The sequence below is a fragment of the Nannospalax galili genome, unplaced genomic scaffold (genome assembly GCF_000622305.1).
Source record: "Nannospalax galili isolate Female #2095 unplaced genomic scaffold, S.galili_v1.0 scaffold262, whole genome shotgun sequence".
NCBI classification, from domain to species: Eukaryota; Metazoa; Chordata; class Mammalia; order Rodentia; family Spalacidae; genus Nannospalax; species Nannospalax galili.
The window spans coordinates 496,831-523,691 of NW_008348083.1; the positions used below are offsets into that span (position 1 = coordinate 496,831).

General features: G+C 45.3%; 1 protein-coding gene and 1 pseudogene across 2 annotated transcripts in view; both read right to left on the minus strand.

Moving 5' to 3' along the window:
- Arhgef18 (Rho/Rac guanine nucleotide exchange factor 18) overlaps positions 1 to 26,861 on the minus strand; it is a 119,400-nt gene that overhangs the window by 13,297 nt on the left and 79,242 nt on the right. For both annotated transcript variants that reach the window (XM_017800994.2, XM_008844554.2), the window contains 6 exons: positions 25,326 to 25,576; positions 20,960 to 21,085; positions 13,932 to 14,049; positions 11,506 to 11,754; positions 9,270 to 9,346; positions 5,540 to 5,718 (listed from right to left, as the gene is read on the minus strand). In XM_017800994.2, the coding sequence (XP_017656483.1) occupies positions 5,540 to 5,718; positions 9,270 to 9,346; positions 11,506 to 11,754; positions 13,932 to 14,049; positions 20,960 to 21,085; positions 25,326 to 25,576 (1,000 nt within the window). The remainder of the gene's footprint in view (positions 1 to 5,539; positions 5,719 to 9,269; positions 9,347 to 11,505; positions 11,755 to 13,931; positions 14,050 to 20,959; positions 21,086 to 25,325; positions 25,577 to 26,861) is intronic.
- On the minus strand, positions 15,294 to 18,950 carry LOC103743327 (annotated as a pseudogene).

Genomic DNA, 26,861 nt, shown 5'->3' on the forward strand with positions numbered 1-26,861 from the left:
AAAAGTTCTAGAAATTATTAACACTTTCAGTAAAGTGACAGGTTATAAAATTAATCTACAAAAATCAATATGCCAATGACAAGCAATTGGAGAAAGAGCACATGGAAACCCTCCCATTCACAATACCTTCAATAAAATAAAATAACATCTCAGAATAAACCTGACCAAAGACATTAAAGATCTCTACAATGAAAAATTTATATTTTTAAAGAAAGAGATTGAGGAAGACACCAGAAGATGGAAGGACCTTACATGCTCATGGATTGGAAGAATTAATACTGTGAAAATGACCATTCTACCAAAAGCCATTCAATGCAATGCCCATGACATTCTTCACAGAGTTGGAAAAAACCATCCTAAGATTCATATGGAAACACAAAAGACCTCGGATAGTCAAAGCAAGCCTGAGTACTAAGAGCAATGTTGGGAGAATTACTACAGACTTTAAACTGTATTCCAGAGCTATACTCATAAAAACAACATGGTACTGGCACCAAAATAGATCCCATTCAATGCAATGCCCATGACATTCTTCACAGAGTTGGAAAAAACCATCCTAAGATTCATATGGAAACACAAAAGACCTCGGATAGTCAAAGCAAGCCTGAGTACTAAGAGCAATGTTGGGAGAATTACTACAGACTTTAAACTGTATTCCAGAGCTATACTCATAAAAACAACATGGTACTGGCACCAAAATAGATCCTTAGATCAATGGAACAAAATTGAAGATCTAAATATGAGTACATGCAATTTCAGCCACCTGATATTTGACAAAGGGCCAAATGGTGCTGGCAAAACTGGATCTCCACCTGCAGAAGAATGAAACTAAACCCTTATCTTTCATCCTGCATAAAAGTCAACTCCAAATGGATCAAGAGACCTCAATGTGAAACCTGAAACTCTGAAACTGTTAGAAGAAAACATTGGGAAAAACCTAAAAGATATAAGTGTAGGAAAGGATTTTCTAAACCGAATGCCAATTGCTCAGGAAACAAGGTCAAGAATCAACAAATGGAACCTCATTAAACTAAAAAGCTTCTGTACATCAAAAGAAGCAACCAAGGAAGTGAAGAGAAACTCTACAGAATGGGAGAAAATCTTCACCAGCGACACATCTGACAGAAGTTTAACATCCAGAATATATAACAAACTCAAAAAACAAAGAATCAAGAAAGGAAGTAACCCAATTAAAAGATGGGCTAAGGAACTGAACAGAGAGTTCTCAAAAGAAGAAATAAAGATGGCTAAGAAGCATCTTAAAAGGTGGTCAACGTCACTAGTAAACTGGGAAAATGCAAATTAAAACCACTTTAAGATTTCATCTTACCCCAGTCAGACTGGCTAAGATCAAGAGAATAAACCATACCAAATGTTGGAGAGGATGTGCGGAGAAGGGAACACTCATCCACCACTGGTGGGATTGCAAACTTCTTCAACTCCTATGGACAGCAGCGTGGAGAACTCTGAAAAAACTAGAAATTAACCTACCATTTGACCCAGTTATGCCACTCCTTGGCATATACCCAAAGGACTCATCCTATTGTAGAGACACTTGTACAACCATGTTTGTTGCTGCTCTTTTCACAATAGCCAAGAGATGGAAGCAACCTAAGTGTCCCTCAGTTGACGAGTGGATAATGAAAATGTGGTTCATTTATACGATGGAGTTTTACTCAGCAGTAAAGAAAGATGAAATCATGAAATTTACAGGTAAATGGATGGAACTAGAAACTGTTATACTAAGTGAAGAAACAGACTCAGAAAGAAGAATGACATATGTTCTCCTTCAATGTGGATTCTAGCACCAAACCCTTATAAGTGAGTATGTATCCAGACATAACTACAGGAACCAGGAACCAGGATCATGAAAGGGAACCAGGGAGATAAAGGAAAAGAAAGAATCTGAAAGAGAATAGTAGGAAACAGGCATTAATAAGGGAGATATGGATAAAAATGGGGTTATTTTTTGGGTGGGGGTTATACAAGGAACCTTGGGGATAAAGGGAAAGAAGGAGTTCAAGAGAGGTAGGACCATAGGAGAAGGGTATAATTAAGGGAGAAAGGGGGAAAATGGGGGCACCTTAATTGGGGAAACCATGATGGAAGGGTTAGACAATGTGAGAGATAAATAAGGCCTAGCTAGTTTTAAAAAACCAGAGGGAACCATATTAATCGAACAACCTACTGACAAATTATATATATATATATATCTCAGGGAATATAATACATGCCTAGGCATGTTTTATCTGAGAAAGTTAGGCCTTTGCTCAAGCTTTATCTACATAGCACATGGTAATTAAAATCACCAGACTGGTGGAACTAAACTTCTTGGATCTCTAACAGCCATACTTTGAGGCCTATACTAATTTGGTCAGAGGGACATAAAGGACAGTTTTTGCTCCTTGCCCTCCTAGGTCGACTAAGCTCCAGGGGACTATGAGCATCTCTCAAAATGTCCTGTAACTGTGATGAGTCACCTGTCCTCTTGATCAAGGAGGCCGAGGAGACCCCACCAGATGAACTTGAACCAGTGTCCAGTCTACAAAGAGGAGGGTCAACTCAGAGGAAACATCTTATTCATGCTTCCAAATGAAGCCAGACATGGTCAAGCAGGACATTTGACTTATCTTCACATAGATGGAACTGGTAAAACAAAGGAGCCAGGTGCTCCTCTCAAGCCCATGTGACCCCTGAGAAACAGATTCTCGAATGACCTTAAGAGTAAAAATAAATTGATTTATCTGGGCCAACTGTATGGTCTTAAACACCCAAAAGGAAAGTATAACCAAAGATTAAAGGGATCAATATAGTTCTTTAAGAGTCCATGTGTATAGCTAAAAGCTCCATAACAAGAAACAAGGCCAGACAGGCAATGCCTTCCTTTGAGTTGTTGGCCAGAGTGGCCCAAGAGACTCCCAGACAGTAACCCAGCATAGAACTGGGAGAATGAGCAGCAGACCCCAATCTTATCTAGAGGAATATTGGCAGCTGATTGCTGCTGGATGAGGAAGAGCTGATCTTCCTAGAACATGGAGCTCTAGATGGGCTGACTGGATTCAGTGGATGGACGGGCACTGGAGAACGGCTTGGAGTGCTGACAACACAGTGGCCAGTGGCAGGGACTACAGAGTATATGGGCTCCAGTGGGGAGGGGAGACTATGGTAGGGTGCCATTTGGGATGTGGGTATATGGATGAATGGGATTGTTTAGGATGTTCTGCATGAAATACACACACAAAAAAATCAACAAATAAAAAAAAATGAGTTACATTTGAGGAAGAAACATAAAAATGTGCTCCATGTTAATTTGCAGAGGTGAAATACATTACCACTGAAATCTACCCGATGATTTTATATCCATGCTCAGGTGGATCTCAGAAAGTAGTAATAATCAGATACATAGAGATTAGGGATGCATGTGCAAACATCTAAGTGTTAGTAGCATTAAAAATGAATTTTTCTGCCCGGTGTGGTGGTGCACGCCTTTTATCCCAGCACTCAGGAGGGAGAGGCAGGCGGATCTCTGTGAGTTCAAGGCCAGCCTGGTCTATATAGTGAGCTCCAGGACAGCTGGGGCTACAGGGAAACCTCATTCAGGGGCTGGAAAGATGGCTCAGTGGTTAAGAACACTGGTTGTTCTTGCAGAAGACCCAAGTTCGAATCCCAGCACCCACATGGCAGCTAACAACTGTCCATAACTCCAGTTCCAGGGGATCCGACAACCTCTTCTTTAGAGACACATGTGCAAACATCTAAGAGTTAGAAGCAATAAAAATGAGGTTTTTTTTTCTGTGTGAAACAGTATATTTTAAAATGAAATGGAGATCTTTTTAAAGGTTAAAACCTCATTCAATTTTATGTCTTACGGGGTTTAATTCAACTGTGAACCTAAAATGTAATTTACAGCCAATATTGAGATACATCTTTGCTCTGGAAATTGTCATTGAATATGTTAATGCTGTAATGAAATGCTTCTTCTGATCATGTGGTTATTAAATAATTTAAAAAAAAAAAGACTACTGAACCTAGGGTCCTGTATAAGCTACAAAAGAGCTCTTCTCCTGAGCTATATCCCTAGCCTGAACCTCTGATTTTTTCTGGTTTTTTGAGACAGGAGATACATCTTTGCTCTGGAAATTGTCATTGAATATGTTAATGCTGTAATGAAATGCTTCTTCTGATCATGTGGTTATTAAATAATTTAAAAAAAAAAAGACTACTGAACCTAGGGTCCTGTATAAGCTACAAAAGAGCTCTTCTCCTGAGCTATATCCCTAGCCTGAACCTCTGATTTTTTCTGGTTTTTTGAGACAGGATATCATATATCCCAGGCTGGCCTCAAACTCCAAGGGATGACTGAACTGCTGGTCCTCCTGCCTCTACTTTTCAAGTGCTGGGATTACAGGCATGCATCACCACACATGGTTTACGTGGTTCTGGGGCTTGAGCTGAGGGCTTTCTGCATGCTAGGTAAACACTCTACCAACTGAGCGACAGCCCCTGGGCCTGCGCCTCTGATTTTGTCAGAGATTTAGGTTGGATGAAAAGAAGGGAAAGAGAAAGCGAACCATTCACATGACAGTTCCCAAAATGTAACCAGGTAAACATTCTTTGTTCATATTTTTGTTTTGAGACACCTGGAACTCACTATATAGGCCAGGCTGGTCTCCATCTCAGAGACATCCACCTGCCTCTGCCTCCCTAGTGCTGGGATTAAAGGTGTGTGTCACCACACTTGACAAACATCTAATTATATTCCGAAAGACAAGGTCTCACTATGTAGCCCAGGATGGCCTGGAACTCACGGAGAACCACCTGTTTCTGTGTCTGCCTCCTGAATGCCGAGGACAGAGAAGTGCACTACCACACCTGGCCTGGCTCTTTCTTTCTTTTTTTTTTTAATCTTTTTGAGACAGGGTCTCCCTGTAGCCCCAGCTGGCTTGAACTCACTATGTAGTGGTCTTGAGCTGGTCTGTAGCTGGTCTTGAGCTCACAAAGATCCACCTGCCTCTGCCTCCCAAGTGCTGGGATTGAAGGTGTGCCCCACCACACCCTGTACTTTTTAAAAAATTAATAAATTTTTATTTCATGTGTATGAGTGTTTTGTCTGCACATATGTAGGTGCGCCATTTATGTGCAATGTCTATGGAAGCCAAACAAGAGTGCTGGATTTCCTGAAACTTAAGTTATGTGGGTGCTGGGAACCAAACCTGAGTCCCCTAGAAGAGCAGTCAGTGTTGAGTCATCTCTCTAGCCCCAGCTATCAGAAGTTTAAGGTTATCCTTGGCTACATAGTAAGTTAGAGACTAGTCTCATGTAATACATGAGACTGTATGACAAAACCAACCAACCAACCAACCAATCATCCATCCACCTATCCATCCAACAAATTAACCAATTAACCAAGAAATCAAAGGGTCTGTCAGGGAGGTTAAGGTCACAACTGATAGACAATTAGCCTATCAATGTCAAGACCATGAACTAGGAAGGAGGAGCTTGCCTGAGTGGGCAGGAGACCCTAGTGGGTCCCTCTCACCTTTCCACAGCTCGGCGGATATGGGCCATCCAGGTGTTCCTGTCTTCTTTGGAACTGGTGTATATCTCATACATCTCTGGCCCTTGCAGGGAAGCACTGATCAGAAACATGGCCTTCTCCTCATTGGCCACTTCCCTCACGATGAGCTTTTGCAGAGAGATGATGGGTGGTTTTGAGTCCTAAATGCAGGAAAGTGACAGGAAACTCAACCTGTTATCCTGCAGCATCCAAGTAACATCAGAACCCAAAGTGTCTGGGGAGAGGGCTGGCACAGAGAAGACTTGGAGGTGAGATGTGCCTCCCCGACCCCCCAGGGTGTGTGTGTGTGTACAGCATAGGGTAGTCTTGGCTGTTTCTCAGGCATTGTCCACCTATGATTTTTTTTTTTTTCGGGCCATGGTGGTGCACGCCTTTAATCCCAGCACTTTGGAGGCAGAGGCAGGCGGATCTCTGTGAGTTCAAGGCCAGCCTGGTCGGTCTACATAGTGAGTCCCAGGACAGCTGGAGCTACAGGGAGACTCCGTCTCAAAAGGACCAGAAAAAAAAGAATCTTATTTAATATGTATGAGTGTTTTACCTGAATGTATTCAAGTGTACCACATACCTGCAATACCTCTAGAAACCAGAAGAGGGCATCGGATACCCTGGAACTGGAATGAGTATGGATGGTGGGGTAAAGGCAACCAAATCCAAGTTCTCCGCAAGAGCAGCCAGTGTTCTTGCTCTTAGCTGCTGAGCCATTTCTCTGGTCCCTGTCTTTTCTTTTCTTTTTTTTTTTTTTAAGGCAGAGTTTTACTATGTAGCCCTGACTGGTCTGAAACTCCCTATGTAGACCAGGCTGGCCTTGAACTCACAGAGATACAACCACCTCTGCCTCCTGAGTGCTCAGATTAAAGGTGTGTGCCATGATCTGGCTACCTTATGGGTTTTTTTTTTTTTTTTTTTTTTTTTTTTTTTTTTTTTTTTTTTTGTCTTTTTTGAGACAGGGTCTCCCTATAGCCTCAGCTGGCTTGGAACTTGATATGTGAGATTAAGGCCTGCCTTAAAACACCCTGAGGGGTGTGGTGGTGCAGGCTTTAATCCCAGCACTGGGGAGGCAGAAGCAGGTGTATCTCTGTGAACTGGAGGCCAGCCTGGTCTACATAGTGAGTTCCGGGCCAGCTAAGGCTATATAAAGGAACTTCCTCTCTGGGTGAATCAGATACAAACAAGTTCTTTAAGCCCTCAGTGACTGGGGCTCACAGTGGGGATGCCTGGACCATGCATGAGTACAGAAAATGAGCTGACCATTAGCATCCAGTGTTCTCTGCTCCTGACTGTGGATCTGATGTGACTAGCTGCCTCAGGTTCCTGGTCTTGACTTCCTCACAATATGGACTGTAATCTGGAAGCCCTCTCTTCTTCACGCTGCTTTTGTCAGGGTTCTTCACAGTGACAGGAAGGAAGAGTTGGTGTGCGTTAGATGCTGAAGGATCCTAGGTCATCAGGGCAGGTAAGGCCACTCAAGTCCTGGTTGGACTTGGCTCTCATGATAAGGGAGTTCCGGGGTTTGCATTCTTTGCAGGATATGTGATCCCAGCTCTGGAGCAGTGGTTATCTGAGCTCTCAGTCCCTAGTGAACAGACCAGTAAGTCTCTGAGAAGAGGGGAAAGTTCTCTTGGCCAGATTCTGGGGCTTGTGAGGACCCATGAATGCTGGGCAGCAGCAGAGCCACAAAGAAACAAGTTGTGATGAGGCTGGAGAGACTGAGGATGGGTTTTAGATTCTGGGCTATGAGCTAGCTATTCAGGCAGCATCCTCACTCTCTTCCTAGCCTCAGGGCTACAGTCAAGCCCCTTCCAGAGAGTATGTTCCTGAGTCTGTAACAGGCGACTTGGAAAAGAAATAAATCCTAGGTCAGACAGAGCTCGTTATGCCCACTTGTATCTCTCTATATATCTCCATCTTCGAAGTTGAGCCTGCATCTCTCTGTCTCCATCCTCAAAGCTGAGCCTGCATCTCTCTATATATCTCCATCTTCAGAGCTGAGTCCACATTTCTCTCTGTATCTCCATCCTCAGAGCTGATCCTGCATCCCCCTCTCTTTCCTCAGAGATGAACCCTCATCCTTCTCTCAGAGCTGAGCCTGCATCTCTCCGGAGTTCCCATCCTCAGAGCTGATCCTTCATCCCACCCTGTCTCCATCCTCAGAGCTAAGCATGGATCCCTGCTCCTACAAGGAGACAGACACCCTACCGAGGGCCTCTCTCTAAGTCTGTCAACAGATGCCACGGGTGCCTGGATTCCAGTGAGTGACAGGTTCCAGTCTCACTTCCTCAGTGAAGTTACAAAGTTGCTAGAGTCTGGGACCCCAGAGGACTACCAGTGGCAACCTGTCCCTCACCCTACGAAAGCTACACCTCGAACAGATGTGCACCCCTTTCACTTCTTCCACACATCCTCCCAGTGGGATTCCCTCTCCCACTGTCACCTAGGAATGAGACAGCCTGACTCCATGAACCCTCCCATTTCCTGAGGCCTATAGAAAGGACCCTACTCTGACTTGTGGGTTGAACTTTCTCTTCAGAGCCCCCATCATGCATCTATTTGTGACATTAATTCTTTTTATTTATTTACATGTGTACGAGTGTATTGCTAGAATGTACATAAGTGCACCCATGTCATGGAGTGCCTGCAGGGGAGAGAAGAGGGCACTGGATCCCTTGGAACTGGACTTATAGATGGTTGTTAGCCACCATGTGGGTGCTGGGATTCGAACCTGGGTCTTCTGCAAAAACAGCCAGGGCTCTTAACCACTAAGCCATCTCTCCAGCCCCTAATTTTTTTTTTTTTTTAAGACAGGCTCTAACTATGTAGACCAGGCTGGCCTTGATCTCACAGATTGGCCCACCTCTGCCTCCCAAGTGCTGGGATTAAAGGCATGGCCATCACACCTGGCTTAATAAATTTCTTAAGCAAAAAGATAATCCATTTCAGCAACACCCCCAACATGAATTTCTTAAAAAAAGTATTTTATTTATTATTTTTATTTTATGTGTATGAGTGTATTACCTACACGTGTGTAAGTACACCCATACTGCGCAATGCCCACAGAGGTCAGAAGAAGGCGTCAGACCCTCTGGAACTGCAGTTACAGACAGTTGTTAACTGTCATGTGGGTGCTGGGAATTGAACCTGGGTCCTCTGCAAGAGCAGTCAGTGCTCTTAACCACTGAGCATCTCTCTAATCCCTTAACATGAATTTCTTAAAATTTTTGTAATTAAAAATATTTTTTGTAATGTAAAGAAATGTTTTGTCTGCCAGTATATTAAGCACATCATGTGTATGCAATGCCCAAGGGAGGCCAGAAGAAGGTATCAAATCCTCTGGCACTGGAGTTAAGGATGGCTGTTAGCTGCCATGTGAGTACTGGGAACAGAACCTGGGCCTTTGAAAGAGCAGCCAATGCTTTTAAGCAATGAGTCATCTCTCCAGTCCCTCAGTGTCCCCCTTGAATGGCCCACCTGAGACATTTCAAAAGGAACCAGACCCACACCAAAGAGCAGAGTGGGGCTTTCAGTCTCCATAAATTCTACACCTGCTTGACTAGAACCTTCTGGAAGGACCTTGGTGAGACAGGATGATTTCCCTTCCTAGCCATGTTTCCTCTGTGTCTTTTCGTAGACCCTCCCTCCACGGAGATCACTTCCACATGGTCCTAGCACGCAGCTCTGGACACTAGACACATACCACAGAAGCAAAGACGTATTTCTGATCTTTTTCTTGCAGCAGCAGCAGCACATCAGTCAACAGCACGGCCAGGACATCTGAGGAGAGCAGCACATGGGGGAGTGTCTGGAGGTCACGAGGTCGGCCTGGCTTGCTGGGTGGCCCAGTACTCACCCTGGTCCCCAAAGGCTTAAGTACCATGAAGCTTCAGTATCCTGAGTCTGGAAGCTTCTATTCTAATTCTCCCCTTCCCATCAAGTTTCTGAGTTTCAAGATTCAGTAGGAACAAGTACCAGAGTCTCCTCTTAGATGTTCCCTCAGAGCTCCACCCCAAAGTGTTTAGAGCTTGAGCCAGGGTGCCCACACTGAGCCAGGTGGCACTTTTACTACTGCTATTATTATTTTTGTTGTGGTGGTTTTCTTTTTGAGACCGGCTGGCTTGGAACTTGCTATATAGACCAGGCTGGCCTCCATCTCACAGAGGTCTGCCTGCCTCTGCCTTCTGAGTGCTGGGATGAAAGGTGCATGCCACTATTGCTAACTAATATTATTTTAAATATTTATTTATATTTTATGTGTTTTGCCTGCATGCATATAAATGCACCACATGTGTGCAATGCCCAGAAGCCAGAACAGGGCACTGGATCCCTTTGAACTAGAGTTACAGATGATTATTAGCTACAATGTGGGTGCTGAGAACTAAACCCAGGTCCTCTGTAAGAGCAGCCAGTGCTCTTAACCGCTGAGCCATCTCTCCAGCCCCCTCTCCAGCTCCTCTTTTATCATCATCGTCATCGTTACTGTTTTGTGTGTGTAATATATGTATATGTTCATGTGGATGTGTGCATGTACGTATGTATGTGTGTGTGGAGGCCAGAAGTTGACTGTGGGTGTCCTCCTTGTTCATGCTTCACTTTATTTTTATTTATTATTTATTTATTTGTGTGGGTGTGTACCATGGAATGTATACGAAGGTCAGAGTAAAACTTGTGAAAGTTGGTTCTCTACTTTCTCTACTTCCATCATCTAATTCAGGTCACCAGGCTTGGCAGCGAGCACATTTACCTGGTGACCCATCTTACCAGCCCTCCATCTTATGTTTGTTTTTTGAGACAGGGTCTTCTTGGAGCCCTAGCTCATCTGGAACTGGCTATGTAGACCAGACTGGCCTCAAACTCAAAGAGATTTGTTTGCCTCTGCCTCCAAGTGCTGGGATTAAAGGTATGCACCACCATGTCCAGCTTCTTATTTCTGTACACAGGTCTCTCTCTAAACCCAGAACTCATTGGATCTGCCTATCTATGCCACTCCCCACCCCCAGCACTGGGGTTAAAGGCACTCATTACCACCATGCCTGGCTTTTAAGTGGGTGCTGGGGAATCCGAACTCAGGTCCTCATGCTTGCTTGGCAAGCATTTTACCCACTGGGCCATCTCCCCAGCCCCTAGGTAGTTTTCTTTATTGTAATGGCCTAACTTTATTGCAATAAACTTCTCTGTTCTTTCTGCCCCAGGTCTCCTCCTGCCTCCTACTGCTGTGGTATAGGGAGGGCTGGTCTTAGAACCCTTGGGCCAAGTCTTGCTTGGTGCCTTGTCCTTTTATGAACATCTCTCACAGAGAGGTTTTCACACTTAAATGTAAAAGCTGAGTACATTTCCACAGGAACAGAGCATCTCATGGATCCTGCCATGGCCTCAAACTTGCTACGACCTTGAATTCCTGATCCTCTTGCTTCTATCTCCTGAGTGCTGATTGCCACCACACTCAGCTTATGCTATACTGGGATGGAAATCAGGACGTTATACACGCTAGGCAAGCACTCAACCAAATGGGCCACATCTCCAGACCTGGAAAGGTCACTTCTGATAACCCTGTCTAATTCTGATAGTCTTCCTCTATCCAGTTCTCTGCAGCCCACTGGTTCCTTTAAACTTTAAATCATTCAGGTCTTGCAAATTGTGTTCATACCACCCAGCCTGGTGCCAATTCAAGATGGTACCTGCTAGTCCAAGATGGTGCCACCATTCTAAAATGGCACCTACTACTTCATGATGATGCGTGCCCACCCACCACTCTAAGATGGTACCTATCACTCTTAAGATGGTGGCCACCATTCTAACACGATGCCTTCACTCCAAGATGGTATCTATCACTCTCAAATGGTACCCACCACTCTGACATAGAAATCACACCTCCTAGGAAGAGTCCACTGATCCAGCATGGAAGTCACTAGAGGTAGCCAGGGGCAGAGCTTTACCTTTCAATCGTCCTGATGTGGACTTCCAGCACAGGGTGCCTTCCAGGTGGAGCTGGCGCTGCAGCATATCCTCCTTGCGGAAGGCGAGCCCGTTCTTGAGCTTGCTGGATGACTTGAGGTCCATCTTGCTTGCAATCTCCCTGAGGCGCTGGCCCTTCTCACACTCACTGACTATGGCATCCACTTGTGAGATGATGTCTTTGATGAGGTTCAGGGCGTGGGTGAGGTCTTCATAGTCCTCGGTGCCAGCTGCCACACAGAGTGAGAGTTAGAGTCTTTCTGTGTCCACACTCAGGACTTCAAGAGAAATGGATATACTATGTTTGTGTGGGATTTGTGAGGTCTGTTCCCTGTGTTCAGGGGACCTTTGAGAATTATCTGTCAAGTATAATTCCTTAGATGGAAATGGTTCTCCAAAATTAATTTAATAGCTTAGAATTTAGTTTGTTTTTATTCATTTATTTAAAAAATATTTTGTTACTTTTTTGTGTGTGTATGAGTATACTGCCTGCATGTACTAAGCGCACCCCTGTCATGCAGTGCCCCCAGAGATCAGAAGACAGCATTGGATCCCCTATGGGGATCAGTGACCTTAACTGCTGAGCCGTCTCTCCAAGCCCCTATTTATTTTTAAAACAGGGTCTCCCAGTACCCTCAGCTAGCCAGAAACACATAGAGATCTCCCTTCCTCTGTCTCCCAAGTGTTGGGACTAAAGGTGTGTGCTACCACACCTGACTTTTTTTTTGTTTGTTTATTTTTTGAGACAGGGTCTCAAGTAGCCTCAAATTCCTATATAGCTGAGACTGATTTTCAATTCCTGATGCTCCTACCCCTACCTCCCTGGTGCTACAATTACAGGCATGTGCCACCACATTAGGCTAGTTTTGTTTTGTTTTGCTTTGCTTTGTTTTTTGAGACATGGCCTTGTTCCATAGCCCTTGTCAGCCTATAGAATTCACTATGTGCACCAGGCTGGCCTCGATCTTGCAGATTCTCCCACCTCTGCCTCCTGAATTACAGGTGAGTGCCACCATGCTCAGCTGAGTTTAGCTTTTACCTAGGTACAAAATCCATGAATGCAAAGTTAAGGTGCGATTCAAATGGCATAAATTTCCCAGCATACCACACCCACCCACAACACTCCTCCATACAAGACTCCCCCTAAATCCTGAAGTGTCATAAAACACTCTTCTTACCTTCTTCCATAACCCAGAGCAGATCCCTCCCACTTGAAGGTCACTGTAGGAGTACCTGCTAGTTTTCTCATGGCCCAAACCTACTGGAGATGTCGAAAGTGTGGCCATCATGCCTGGCTCCTAAGAGCTCCTATGCATGCTGCCTGAACATTCTATTGTGTTCTCTGTGGCTATAAGTATGTCACTCTTTTTCCCTTCTGTCTGATTTTTGAATTAGGGTCTCTCTATGCTGCCCAGCCTGGCCTAGAACTTGCTGATCTTCCTGCCTAGGTGTTATAGAGTATTTTTCTCCCAACTGAAACATTCCATTTTGGAGGGAAGCTCATCAAGATTCAGGAAGTTCTAACAGGAGGCTCCTTAAGACTCAGGAAGTAGACAACTCACAAGTCTAAGTTCTGAAGCTTCCAGGATTCCCAAGACCCCTCCTTCCCATAAGGTTACATAAGCAGAAAGAACCGCTGAGGAGACATGATCTGATCTAAGCTGCCTGCATGTTGTGCAGAGGGCTCTAGGGTTCCAACTTTCAAGCACTGTCACCCATGCTAGGGTGGGCTTTGATGATGCAACTGTCTATGAGTATCTGTGTTCCTGTAAGTTACCCCACACCTATATTCCTGTACCATAAGTAACCCCAACAAAACTCACTGGTTCACCAAGTTGGACTTTGCTGGTATCTTTTCTTTGGGCTGTAGTTGGTTCCCTACTGGGGTGAGTAGATTCCCCTCAGGAATAGCGTCATAATTAGGCTTCCTGAGTGCTAGGCGAACCACATCCAGCTCAGCTTGCTCTTTGGCCCCTAGCTATGCGACAAAGAAGTCACCTCATAACTCAGGATTTCATTCACTTATCTAGGTCACAAGAGACCTGCCATGGCCCAGCATGTCCTAGGGGCAGGGTTCAAATAGCTCCTGCCTTCACATGCTGACCATCACTTCGCTCTCAAGTAGAAACACCCCACACCCAGTGTAGTGGAGTACAAGGGGGGAGACTTGTCCAATCCACCACTAAAATCTGGAGCAGGTAGCTTGAGTCACCTGTTCATTGAAGTCCTGGCAGGTGACTCTTTTTTTTTTCCAGACATGGTCGGCCAGAGCTGTCCTGGAACTCACTATGTAGACCAGGCTGGCCTTGATCTCATAGAGATCCACCTGCCTCTGTCTCCCAACTGCTGGGATTAAAGGTGTGTGCCACCAAACCCTGCCACAGATGGGCCACTGCCAAGTTCCTACCTTCCGTGTTTTGAATGATGCGTTCCACCAGCACTGGGTACTTGGTTATACGCTGCGTAACCAGAAGGATACATTCTTGCACCCCTAGCCGCCGCACAATGGAGAAGTTGCCAATTTTCTATGCAATGGAAAATAAAACGGCTTGTGTTAAGTGTCCCTCTCCTTCCTCCATTCCCCGCTCCTTTCCTTTCTCCTTCCCTTTTGCCCTCCCTCTTCCCTCCCTGCATTAAAAATTTATTATTATTATTGTTGTTGTTGTTGTTGTCGTTGTTATTTTGAGACAGGGTCTGTAGCCCTAGCTGGCCTGGAATTTGCTAATGTAGACCAGGCTGGCTGCGATCTCAGAGAGATCCACTTGCCTTTGCCTCCTGAGTGCTGGGGTTAAAGGCATGCCTATCATGCCTGGCTTATTTATTTTATTTTATGAGTGTTTTGTCTGCATATATTATGTACACCTGCAATGCTGGCACAGGCTAGAAGAGGGTGTTGGATTCTCTGGAATTGAAGATACAGACCACTGTGAGCTGCCATGTGGGTGCTGGGAACTGAACCCAGGTCCTCTTCAAGAGTAGTCAGTGCTCTTAACCACTGAGCCATCTCTCCAGCCCACCACCCAGTGTAGTGGAGTACAAGGGGGGGACTTATCCATCCCACCACTAAAATCTGGAGCAGGTGGCTTGAGTCACCTGCTCATTGCATCTCATTGGTGATGGAACCCATGGCCTCATGCATCCTAGGCAAATACTCTATCACTAAGCTATATCTCAAGCTGTTTCTACACACATCCATTTGGCTTTGAGACTACAGGTATGTGCCACTATGCCTAGCTAACAAGTTCCTTTTATGGGTCTGTGTGAGTCTATGTATAAAGCATATCTTCCCCAGGAGAGGAAAGGGAGACAGCTATTTTTTTTTTTTTTTTTTTATTAATATTTCTCTACTTTATTAAGGTTAACCACCATGGTATTTATGTCTTTAAACATTTCAGTTTTCAGTGATGCTTAATTATTATTTTTTTCTATGAGTTAACTGAGGCACACTGGTTTATATTTTAGAGAAAAATAATTATCTCTACGACATAGATAGGAAAAGGAGAGTCCGTAAATGTTACAAAGATGATTCCAAACCTTAGCTGACCTGTTTCCAAACTGCAACCACTCATTAGCCCTTATGACAAAAGAGGCTATGATTATTGAAAAGCTCAGAACACCCACAAGGCTTGATTGTAAAGTATTTAACAGAAGGCCACAGATGTTGCTTTCCTAAGAGAAGCTAGCAACTACAGGTGTCACGCAGTAGTGTTGAAATGGCATTGCCCAGTGCAAGTGAGCGCTGCACAATCAGGTCGCCTCCTCAAAGCACTCATGTTGGATAAGCTTGCACTATCCTGCATGACCCCACCCTCCAGCTGCACAGGCAGCCACTAAGGCATAGTGGCCTCCATCCTTAGGCAATCTGTTGGCAGCTGCCATAACCAACTGGCAGCCAGTGGCTCCAAAAGGGTGTCCCAGAGACAGTGATCCACCCCAGATACTAAATTTCTCCGGAGGAGGTGATCCAACCTTGGTTTTCCTACCCATAGTTCTGCGCGAGCCAATCAGAATCCGTGGCATTAAAGTTAGCCAAAATCTGACCTGAGAAGGCTTCATGAAATTCAAAAGCATCAGTATCACTCATGGTTAATCCTGCCTTTTCTAGAGCTTTTGGAGTAGCATATGTTGGTCTGAATAAAAGCTGATCTTTTGGATTCTGGAACGTATACATAAAATCCCCCAGATATGCCTTGGGCTTGTAACCCATGGCTCGAGCTTTGTCTTCTGACATAAGGAGCATTGCAGAAGCGCCGTCCATCAGGAAAGAAGAATTTGCAGCTCTCACTGTGCCATAGGGTTTGATGAACACCGGTTTTGATTTGGCCATCTGTTCCAGTGAGGAAGGACGGATGCCATTATCTTTGGTGACTGTGTCCTTTCCTGGTACACATATCAGAAAGTTGACCTTCTTCCTGTGCCTTCTTGGCCAGACTGTGAGAGCATAATGCATATTCATCCTGTTCCATCTGAGAAACAGCAAGGCAACAGCTAGTCGATCTGCAGAGTGGCCCATGGTCTCATAAGTGGAGAACTCAGCCACTGTGGGGAGCGCAGGTGATAGAAAATTCAATCTGAATTTAGAGTAAGGATAGTCACTAGCCCAGAGTCTTGGCTTTATTGAGATCAAGCATCATTTTTCTCATTCTCCTTGAATGACGAATAGGAACGTTGGACATTAACTCAACACCCCCAGCCACAACCACATCACACTGGCCAGAAGCAACCAGGCCAGCAGCTGTGGTAATGGCTTGGTTTGAAGAGATGCAAGCCATAGTAACCGTGGGGGCCGGAGTCTTGTCAGAGACGCCAGCTCTGAGCGCAGCATCTCTAGCCACACTGCTTGTTTTTACTTCCCGAATAACTGTACCAAAGACAATATAATCAACAACATCCTTTGGAACATTGGTCTGATGCAACAAACCTGAAAGTGCTGCTTTAGCCAAATCATGTGGCATCAGGTCTTTATAGAAGTGCCTAACAGCAAAAATGGAATGCGGACACCTTCCACAATCACGATATTCTTTACGTTGGATTTTGCCAAGGTCTTCTTTGATTTAATCTGGTCAGCTGGGGCAGCTTGTAGTTGGGAAGAACAGCTCAGAGGTCTCACAGAAAACCTGAGGGCCCATTTTGATGTAGTAGAAAGGTTTTTTTTTTTTTTTCTGTCTTTTTGAGACACGGTCTCCCTGTAGCTCCAGCTGTCCTGGAACTCGCTATGTAGACCAGGCTGGCCTTGAACTCACAAAGATCCACCTACCTCTGCCTCCCAAGCGCTGGGATTAAATGCATGCACCACCACACCCGGCAGTAGAAAGGTTTTTAAAAGTGGACGTCAAGATTGAAGTCATTCTGAAAGGCAGCCACTCCTGGCCAGGCTCTGTGCTGAGTGACAAGCTCTAGTGGGACCTGGGGATGTTTGGGCTCTGCTGAGCTTCTGTTTTTTTGACTAGGCAGCAAACCAGCAAATCCTGTTTTCTGCCCCTACCAGAAGGGGTTACAGGTATGCACAGAATGACAGGCTTGTTACATAAGTGCTGGGATCTGAACTCTGGTCCTTATGATTGTGTATTAAGTACTCTTAACTGCTGAGCTATCTCTCTACTCTGCCCCCTTTTCCTAATTTTTTTTTTTTTTTTTAGATAGGGTCTCACTATTGTGCCCCAGCTAACCTAGAACTGTTATGTAGACCAGGCTGGCTTCCATCTCATAGAGATCTGCCTGCCTCTGTTTCCTAAGTGCTGGGATTAAAGGTGTGTGCCACCACACCTGGCCTTTTTTCTATGTTTCTGGGAGAGTGTTTCAGAAGATTTACCAGGTTGGTCTTGAATGTATCTTTCTGCCTTAGCCTCCTGAGCAACTGGGATTACAGTCCTTGGTAACCAGCTTCAGCTTCCTGTTAGTATCTCAGGCAAGGAGCTCCTTCCCTTTCTCAATCCTGTGACCATTCTTTCTTCTATGACCCCCAAAGCAGGGATTTTTACCTTCTGTTTACTGGAAAGGCCCTTCCAGTAAAAGTCCCTTCATCCTGTGTGTGAAGTGGACAGCCCTCAAGGTCTGTTAAAGAGGAATTTAAGCCAGGTAGGCTAGGGCTCGCCTGTAATCCTCATACTTGGGAGGTTGAAGCAGAAGGAGCTTGAATTTGAGGCACCCTGAGCTACAAAGCAACACCCTCTCTTAAGGGGTTAGAGAGATGGCTCAGCAGTCCTACAGAGGGTTCAGTTCCTAGCTCCCACATGGTGGCTAACAACCACCTGCAACTCCAGTTCCAGGGGATCCGATGTCTTCTTGTGGCCTCTGTGGCCACTGCATGGTAAAATACTCAGGTAAAAAAAATTTTTTTTAAATACACAAAAACAAGACAAGGTACCCATGGTGGGACACACCTGTCGTCTCAGCACTGGGAGGTGGAGGCAGGAGGTTGAAGAATTGGAGGTCATCCTTGGCTACACAGTGAGTTCAAGGACACCATGGACTACAGGAGAAACTGTTTTTAAAGCAAACAAATAAGCAGAAAAATAGAATAAGAAAACAAACAACACAAAAGGAACAGAAACCAGTCTTGGACTCCTTAGGAAAACCTCATTGTGACTTTTGAGACAGGATCTCCCTGCAAACCCAGCTGGCCTAAAATGGCCTGAAACTCTCTAGGTCAATCTGGCTGGCCTCAATCACACAGAGATCTACCTGCCTTTGCCTCTTGAGTACTGGGATTAAAGGTGTGGGTATTGATGCCCAACTGTCATTCATTTTTGATAAGAGTGGCTTGTGAATTGGTTTTAGAAACTTTCAGACTTCTTTTGCAATTAGAATTATTGCCTTATGTGCTCTAGGTGTAGAATGGCAAATTCATTAAGCCTTCACAGAATTGGTGGGTAATGATTATTCTTGAGGTCCTCCTAAATGTCAGATGTTCACCAATATTATTCAAAGACAAAATGATCTGGCACATGATATCATCTAAGGAAAGAAAAAGAGTAACTGTGAATGAGTGAAATGCTTGCCAGTACTGCTAAAGGAATGTAGCCAGTTTCACTTCACTGACATTCTTGGTATGAAAAACGATGGATGAAAAATGGTCATTGAGACCCATCATCCTGACAGCAGACAAAGGCAGTGTGAGCAACCATAGGACCAGTTCCTATCAGGCTTGTCAGAACTCTTCAGCAGTAAGAATGGGCCTGGTCCCTGTCTTTGTCCAAATCTGACTCCCTGGTTGCTTGAGATAGGCACACACCTAAAGCTGAGAACCAAGGCAGCCACTTGAACTCATTCCTGGCCAGGCAGAGAGCACTCCAGGCACTATTACTTATTTTGAGGCAGGGTCTTATGTAGTCCAGGCTGACTTCACACTTTCTATGCAGCTGACGGTTCCACCTTGAACACTGGATCCTCCAGGCTCCATTTGATTATAGGGGTATGCTCCCATGCCTGATTTATGTGGTGCTTAGGAGGAAGCCAGAGGTTCATGCCTGGTAGGAGAGTGATCTATGAACTGAGGGACAGCCCCAGCCCAAAGAGCTACTACTTTTTAAATTTTTTTAGAAAAAGATCATACACATAAAATAAAAATAAAAAAAAAACATTAAAAAAAATTATTTACTGTTTTTATTTTATGTGTATGAGTGTATTGCCTGCATGTAGGTAAATGCACCCATGTCATGCAATGCCCACGAAGGTCAGAAGATGGCGTTGGATACCCTGGTACTGGAGTTAGGGCACTTGTTAGCTGCCATGTGGGTGCTGGGAATCAAATGCGGATCAGTGAGTACTCTTAATCGCTGAGCCAACTCTCCAGCCCTTTTCATTTTTTAAAATTTATTTTTATTTCATGTGTGTGACAGTTTTGCCTGCATTTATATTATGTATCTATATCAAGCTATGTCCATGGAGCCCAGAAGAGGGCACTGGAAACCCCTGAACTGTAGTCATGGACTGCTGTTAGCTGCCATGTGGTTATTGGGACCCAATCCTGGCCCTCTCTGAGAGCAGACAGTGCTCTTAGCTGCTGAGCCACCTCTCCAGCCTCCCAGAGAGCTTCGTCTTAAAGTACAGGAGTATCACTGTGGGGTTTTTGAGAGCCCTGCATATACGTTTCACTGGAACCTTTCGTTGCTGCCTCTACCCCCTCTATCCTCCCTTCCTCCAATACCCCTCCCTATTTATCATTGGAATAGGGTCTCATGTAGCCCAGGCTGACCTCAAATTCCATACATAGCCAAAGATGACCTAGAACTCCTGAGCCTCCTGCCTGTATTTCCCACATACTACGATGACAGGTGTGCACCATCATCTCTGTTTTTTTTCCTCTGTTGTTGGTTTAAAAACATTTTTTACATTTATTTATTTGTGTATGTGTGTTCATGTGTAGTATGTGCATGCATATGTGTCTGTGTACACCATGGTGCACATATGGAGGTAAGAAGACAACTTGGGGGAGTTATTTCCCTCCTTCCACCATGAGGATTTGGGGGATGGAACTCAGGTGTCTCTACTGAGCCATCTTACTGGCCTGATTACTGTACACTGTCAAGGAGAGAAACATGAATCACGCCAGAGGCCAGGGGACTCACTGAGTCTCCCCAGGCAGAATGACAAAGTTCCGAAGGTTGGGCTCTCGGACAGAACAGCTCAAAAAGATCTGTCTGACTGGGGTAGGCTGTGTGTCTGTTTCCAAGCACTCAGGGTTAATCTAACTATAGACTGAAACCCCATTTTAAAATATTCTGGGCGTGGTAGCACATGCCTTTAATCCTGGCACTTTGAGGCAGTGGCAGGCAGATCTTTGTGTGAGATCTGAAATTGAGGCCAGCCTGGTATACATATGGAGTTCCAGGCCAGCTGGGGCTACAAGAAGACCCTATCTCAAAAATCCAAAAACCAAAACAAAACACCAAGCAAACCTAAAGAAGTTTAGGGTCATCCTTGGCTACACGCGGTCAACACGGGCTATGTGAGACCCTGTCTCGGAAAACAAACGAATGAATGAATGAGGTTTGCATGGTGACAAAGCCCTGAAATCATAGTGCTTGGGAGGCTGTGGCAGGAGCATCTGCAAGTTTGAAGCCAGGCTGGGCTACACAGTGAAACCCTATCACCCAAAACCAAAACAAAGGCAGAGGGCATGGCTCATTTCTAAAGGACTTGCTACAGAGAGTGAGGACGTGAGTTTGGATCCCTAGAATTAAAATAATGATGCAACAAAAGCACGAATCTGCAATCCCAGAGCTCCCAAGGTGGGATGGAAGGAAGACAGAATTCCAGGAAGCTTTCGAGCCAGCTAGTCTGTGTATCTCAAAGTTGAAGGTGAGGACTAACAGTCAAGACTGTCCTCTGATCTCCACAGGCCTGCCATGGCGCGCACGCACACACGCACGCACACACACACACACACACACACACACAAACATGAAAAACCTAAATAAATCATGTTTCTACCTTGATCAAATTTTGAAATTTCTTGTTCTGTTGCAGTAGGAGCTTGTAGTGACTGAGTGCTTCATTGTGGCCGCTACAGAACACGCCATATTTCTCCTTCATCCTCTCCCCGTTTTCTCCTGAGAACTACATGGAAAGATGATGCAAAAGTTACCGAGACAGAAACATGAAAACTGCCAAGGTATATTTCTATTGGTTCTTTTTTTTTTTTGAGATAGGGTGTCTTATATCCCTAGGCGAACATGCCAAGTAGACCAGGCTGGCCTGGATCTCACAGAGATCTGCCTGTCTCTGCCTCCTGAGTGTTGGGATTAAAGGCATGAGCCACCAGGCTTGGCTTTTTAAAAGAAATTAGTTAATTAATTTTTCTCTTTTTATGTTATATATGTTTGCCTGCATGCGTAAGTGCACCTGTAATGTCCTCAGAGGCCAGAAGAGGGCACTGGATCCCCTGGAACTGGAGTTACTGATGTTTGCTAAAGCTACATGTGGGTGCTGGGAACTGAACCCTGGTCCTCTGCAAGAGCAGCCAGTGCTTTTAACTACTTAGACATCTCTCCAGCCCCATCATTATTTTTAAGTTATGTGTGTGTAGCAGGGCCTGGTGGTGCACACCTTTAATTCAAGTACTCTGGAGGCAGAGACAGATGGATCTCTGTGAGATCCAGGCCAGCCTGGTCTACATAGACAATTCCGGGTCAGCTGGGGCTACAGGAAGACCCTGTCTCAAAAATTAAATAATAATAAACAAATAAATAAATAAACAAATGTGTGTGTGTGTGTATACACATGCACAGGAGTGTAATTGCCTGCAAGAACTAGAAGAGGGCATCAGATCCCATGGAGCTAGAGTTACGGCAGTTGTGAGCCACTGGACAGGAGTTGCTGGGAAATGAATGCAGGTCCTCTACAAGAGCAGTATGTGCTCTTAAAACCGCTAAGTCATCTCTCCAGCTTCGTGGTAAGCACTTTACACACTAAGCCATCTCACTGACCCCCTCATTTTTTCCCAAAGGTTTGTGTATCTTTGTGAGTATATACACTTCTGCCTCTCTGCACATGGAGGCCAGAAGAGGGTGTGATCCCTTAAAGCTGGACTTACAGATGTTTATAGCATGCCTGGCTTGTTATGTGGGTGTTGGACTCCAAAGTCCCCCCCCATCATGATCATATAGCAAGTCTCCTCAACCATTGAGCCATCTCTCTAACTCCCCTTGTTTGTTTTAAAAAACAGTGTCTTGGGCTGGAGAGATGGCTCAGCAGTTAACAACACTGACTGCTCTTGCAGAGGACCCAAGTTCGAGTCCCAGCATCTGCATGGCAGCTACGAACAATCTTAACTCCAGTTCCAGGGGAATCCGAAGCCCTCTTCTGACCTCTACGGCAGTGCATGATGCGGGTGCACTCACATACATGCAGGCAATACACTCATACATACTGAAAAAAAAACGAGACAGTGTCTCATGGGGCCAAGGCTGTCCTCAAACTTGCTACCATAGCCAAAAATGACCATAAACTCCTGATCCTTCTTCCCTTACCACCCAAGCGCTGGGATGACAGGTATGTGCAGCACCATGCCCAGTTTATATGATGCTGGGGATGGAAACCTGGGGCTCAGGCATGCTAGGCAAGCACTCTTCTAATGAAGCCACAACCTCAGCCCAGCAGCATTCTTAAAATAATCCTAATTCCCTTTCCCATTCTGTATTTTCCTTCCTCTCCCTCCCTCCCTCCCTTCCTTCCTTCCTTCCTTTCCTCCCGCCCTCCCTCCCTTTTACTATTTACCCTAGGCTGACTCTTAGGCCCTATATAGTTCACTCTGGCTTTGAACTGGTAGCAATCCTTTTGTCTCTATTTCCCAAGTGCTAGGATTATAGGAATTAACCACTATGCCTGGCTTCCTTTTCTTTTCTCTTTTATGTTTTTATTTTTTGAGATGTTGTGGAGGAAATACAGGGCCCTGCACATGCTAAGCAAGTTCTCTACCACAGAGGTATGCTCCCAACCTCTTAATTCTAAATAATTAGGATGTTTTGGGCAAGTAGTCAGAGGTCAGACAAAAGGTGCTGCTCCCCTCTGTCCATCTTTTCCTATACCCAGGAATCAAGCAGCCCTACCATGGATAGCTCTGGCCCAGTTGTATGCTTGTAACCATCAAAAACAGTAGCTATGGGGCTAAAGAGATGGCTCAGTGGTTAAGAGCAGTGGCTGCCCTTGCAGAAGACCTGGGTTCCATTCCCAGAATCCATATGGCAGCTGCCAACCACCTATAATTCCAGTTCCAGATCTGCTACCCTTTTCTAGCTCTGAGGGCACCGGGGACACACATGCATGTATAAACACAGGCAAACACTCATACACATAAAATAAAAACTTAGACTCTTAAAATAAAAACAAAAACAACTACACATGCATACAAGTTGGGGGTCTGGAGACCACTGAATTGCTAAAATGCTTACTATGCAACCAAGAGGTCTGGGCTGAGGTCCCTAACTGGGTGTGAGTGTGTTTGTATCTCCACCCTAGTCCAAGGAGTGGAGACAGGAAGATCCCATGGGCTTAGTGGCCAGCTGTCTAGACCAAACAGCTCATTCCAGGTTCATTGAAAGATTCTGTCATTAAAAAAAAAAAAAAAAGTCAGGCGTGGTGACCTTAGTCCAGCAGAGGCAGGCGATCTCTTGAGTTCAAGGCCATTCTGGTCTACATAGTGAGTTCCAGGGTTATAGGGAGACCCTGTCTCAAAAAGACGACCGAAAAAAAAAAAAAAAAAAAAAAAAAGGTATAGGGTAAAAGCTCAGTGGGTAAAGGAACTGGCTGCTAAGCTTGATGACCTCAGTTCAAATCCCAAAATCCATATGGTGGCCGGAGAGAACCAAGTCCCAAAAGTTGTTCTCTGACCTCATCAATTATACCATGGCACATATGTGCCCACCCATCCACCCACCCAAACAATAAATGCTTCCTTTTTTGATTTATTTTTATTTTATGTGCGTGAGTGTTATGCCTATATGTGTATAAGTGCACCATGTTGTGCAGTGCCCACAAAGGACAGAAGAAGGCATCAGATCCTCTGGAACTGGAGTTAGGGATGGTTGTTAGTTGCCACGTGGATGCTGGGATTCAAAACTAGGTTTTCTGAAAGAACAGCCAATGTTCTTAACTGCTGAGCCATCTCTCCAGCCCCAAATCTTTTCTTTTTCTTAAAAAGCTTAATTTTTAAAAAATTTGTATGAGTGCTTTGCCTGAATATATGTAAGTTCACCATGTGTGTGCAGTGCCCTTGGAGGCCAGACAAGGGTGTCAGATCCCTTGGAACTGGAGTTATGGATGGTTACTGGCTGCCATGTGGGTGCTGGGGACCGAACCCATGTCCTCTGTTAAGAGCTGCCAGTGCTCTTAAGCACTGAGTCAGCTCTCCAGCCCAATAAATGTTTTCTTTTTTTAAAAAGCCAGGTAGCACAAGTCTTTGGCCTAGCACTCAGGAGGCTGAGGTAGGCAGATCTCCGTAAGATTGAGGCCAGTCTGGTCTACACAGTGAGTTCCAGGCCAGCTGGGGCTACATAGACGGAGATCCTGTCTAGATATACAAAAAAAGAAATGAAAAGATGTAGCATGATAGAGGAGGACACACACAACACTGACCTCTGGCATCCAGAGGCACCTATACCCACATGCACATACCACCCCATACCAAAATTCTCCCACAGATAGCAGTTGAGGGCTAGGGATGTAGCTCAGTTGGTAGAGTACCTGCCTAGCATGCTTAAAACCCTAGCCTTCGTTCCCAGCACTGCATAAACTGGGCATAGTGGCATGTGCTTGTAATCCCAGCACTCAGGAAGGAGAGACAGGAGGATCAGGAGTTCAAGGGTAGCCTGGGCTACATGAGATTTTGCCTGAATCTCCCTCTGACATCTTCACCAAAGACACCCAAATTCTGTTTTTCTTTTTTGAGACTGGATTTCTAGTACAAGTTGGCTGTAAACTTGCTATGTAGTTGAAGAGGCCTTTGAATTCTTTCCCGATCCTCCTGAGTGCTGGGATCACTGCCATGTGCCACCATGCCTAATTTTTAGGCAATGCTGGGGATGGAACCCAGGGCTTCATGCATGCTAGGCAAGCACTCTACCAACTAAGCCACATTCCTAGCCCAGAACACAACTCTGAGCAGTGTTTGGACACATCCCATGGCTATTTCAGCTGCTGTTCCTAGGACACTAGCAGGCTGTGAAAGGACCCAGCAACTGTGTATTTTCAGGGATGATGAATACATGATAAACCAGAGCCCATGAGCATCTTATCATCAGAATGAATGGAGCTGGGGTTAGAAGCTGGTGTGGTCCACCCTGGGCATGGCAGCACCCACCTGCTGGACTAGGAGGTCGCCGATTTTCTGGATGATGTAATTCTGTTCACTGCCTTCCTCCAGGGCCTCCTGGCGGCGCTCCTTGAGCCGGGCCAAGAAGTGGCTGTGTAAGTCCAGGAGGTCATCTGCACAGGGGAAGAGGCGGCTGACTGCCTTGGTATTCAGCTGCAGCTCCTCCTGCAGGGCCCTGGAGTACACTTTCAGCATGATCTTGAGCGTGCGTACATGGTGTGCCTCCGTCTGCATCAGCTCTGTGGGGACATGTGAGTGGGATGATGTGGCAAGGTGCTGCACCTCCATGGCAAAGCACTCACAGGAGGGTGGGCCTGTGAGCTGAAGCCCTGCCCTTGTGGCTTGCTTTACTTTTCTTCCTCTTCCCTCTTTTTCCTTCCTTTCTCCCTCCCTCCTTCCCCTCCATCCTTTCTGGCTTTTTCTTTCCCTCTCTCCCTCCATCCCCTCTCCCTTCCTACCCCCTCCCTTCCTTTGGGATGTATGTGGTATACGTCTACATGCACATGTGTGCCTCCATATGGAGGCCAGAGGTTAACATTGGGTATCTTCCTTAATTGGTCTCCATTAAAAAAAAAATTCTTTTGTGGGCTTTGCATAGTGGCCCATGCCTTTAATCCCAGCCCTTGGGAGGAAGAGGCAGGTGGATCTCTTTGAGATTGAGGCCAGCCTGGTCTACATACTGAGTTCCAGGCCAGCTAGGGCTACAGGGAGACCCTATCTCAATTAAAAATAAATAAATAAAATAAACCGTGGAGGCTGGAGATAAGGCTTGTGGGTTGAGAGTGCTTGTACTTCCAGATGACCCGACCCAAGTTCAGTTCCCAGCACCTGTATTAGCAGCTCATAATGGCCCATAACTCCAGCTCCAGGGGATCCACAACATCTTTGTGCCTGGAATTTGAAATTAAAAACACAAATACCCAGCATTTGGGATGCAGAGGCAGGTGGTGAATTCAAGGCCAGGTTGGTCTACATAGTGAGTTCCAGGTCTGTTATGGTTACATATTGAGGCTGTGTCAAAAAACAAAAACAAAAACACCCAAAACAAAAAACAGGAGTTGGAGTGATGGCTCAGTTAAAAGCATTAGCTGCTCTTGCAGAGGACCCAGGTTCGACTCCCAGCACCCACATGGCAGCTAACAACCACCCGTCACTCCAGCTCCAGGAGATCCGATGCCCTCTTATCTCCAGACACTGCACAACATGGGTGCACGTACATGCATGCAGGGAATACTCATACATATAAAATATTAAAAAAACCAACTCCCCAAACAAAAAAAAAAACAAACAAAAACCCCCAAATCAACCAACCAAACAGAACCCCCCCACCCCCATTTTGAAGAGGCCCCACACACAATTTGAAGACATAGCAGGAAGACAAGGCCTATAGACTAGGAGGCACGGCTTCTTTAAACACTGAACCTGCATTCTGCAACCTTGGACTTCCCAATCTCTGGAACTTAGTGATCTATCAACTTCCATTAACCAACCACCCTGTTGATGACATTCTCTGCCCAAACAGAC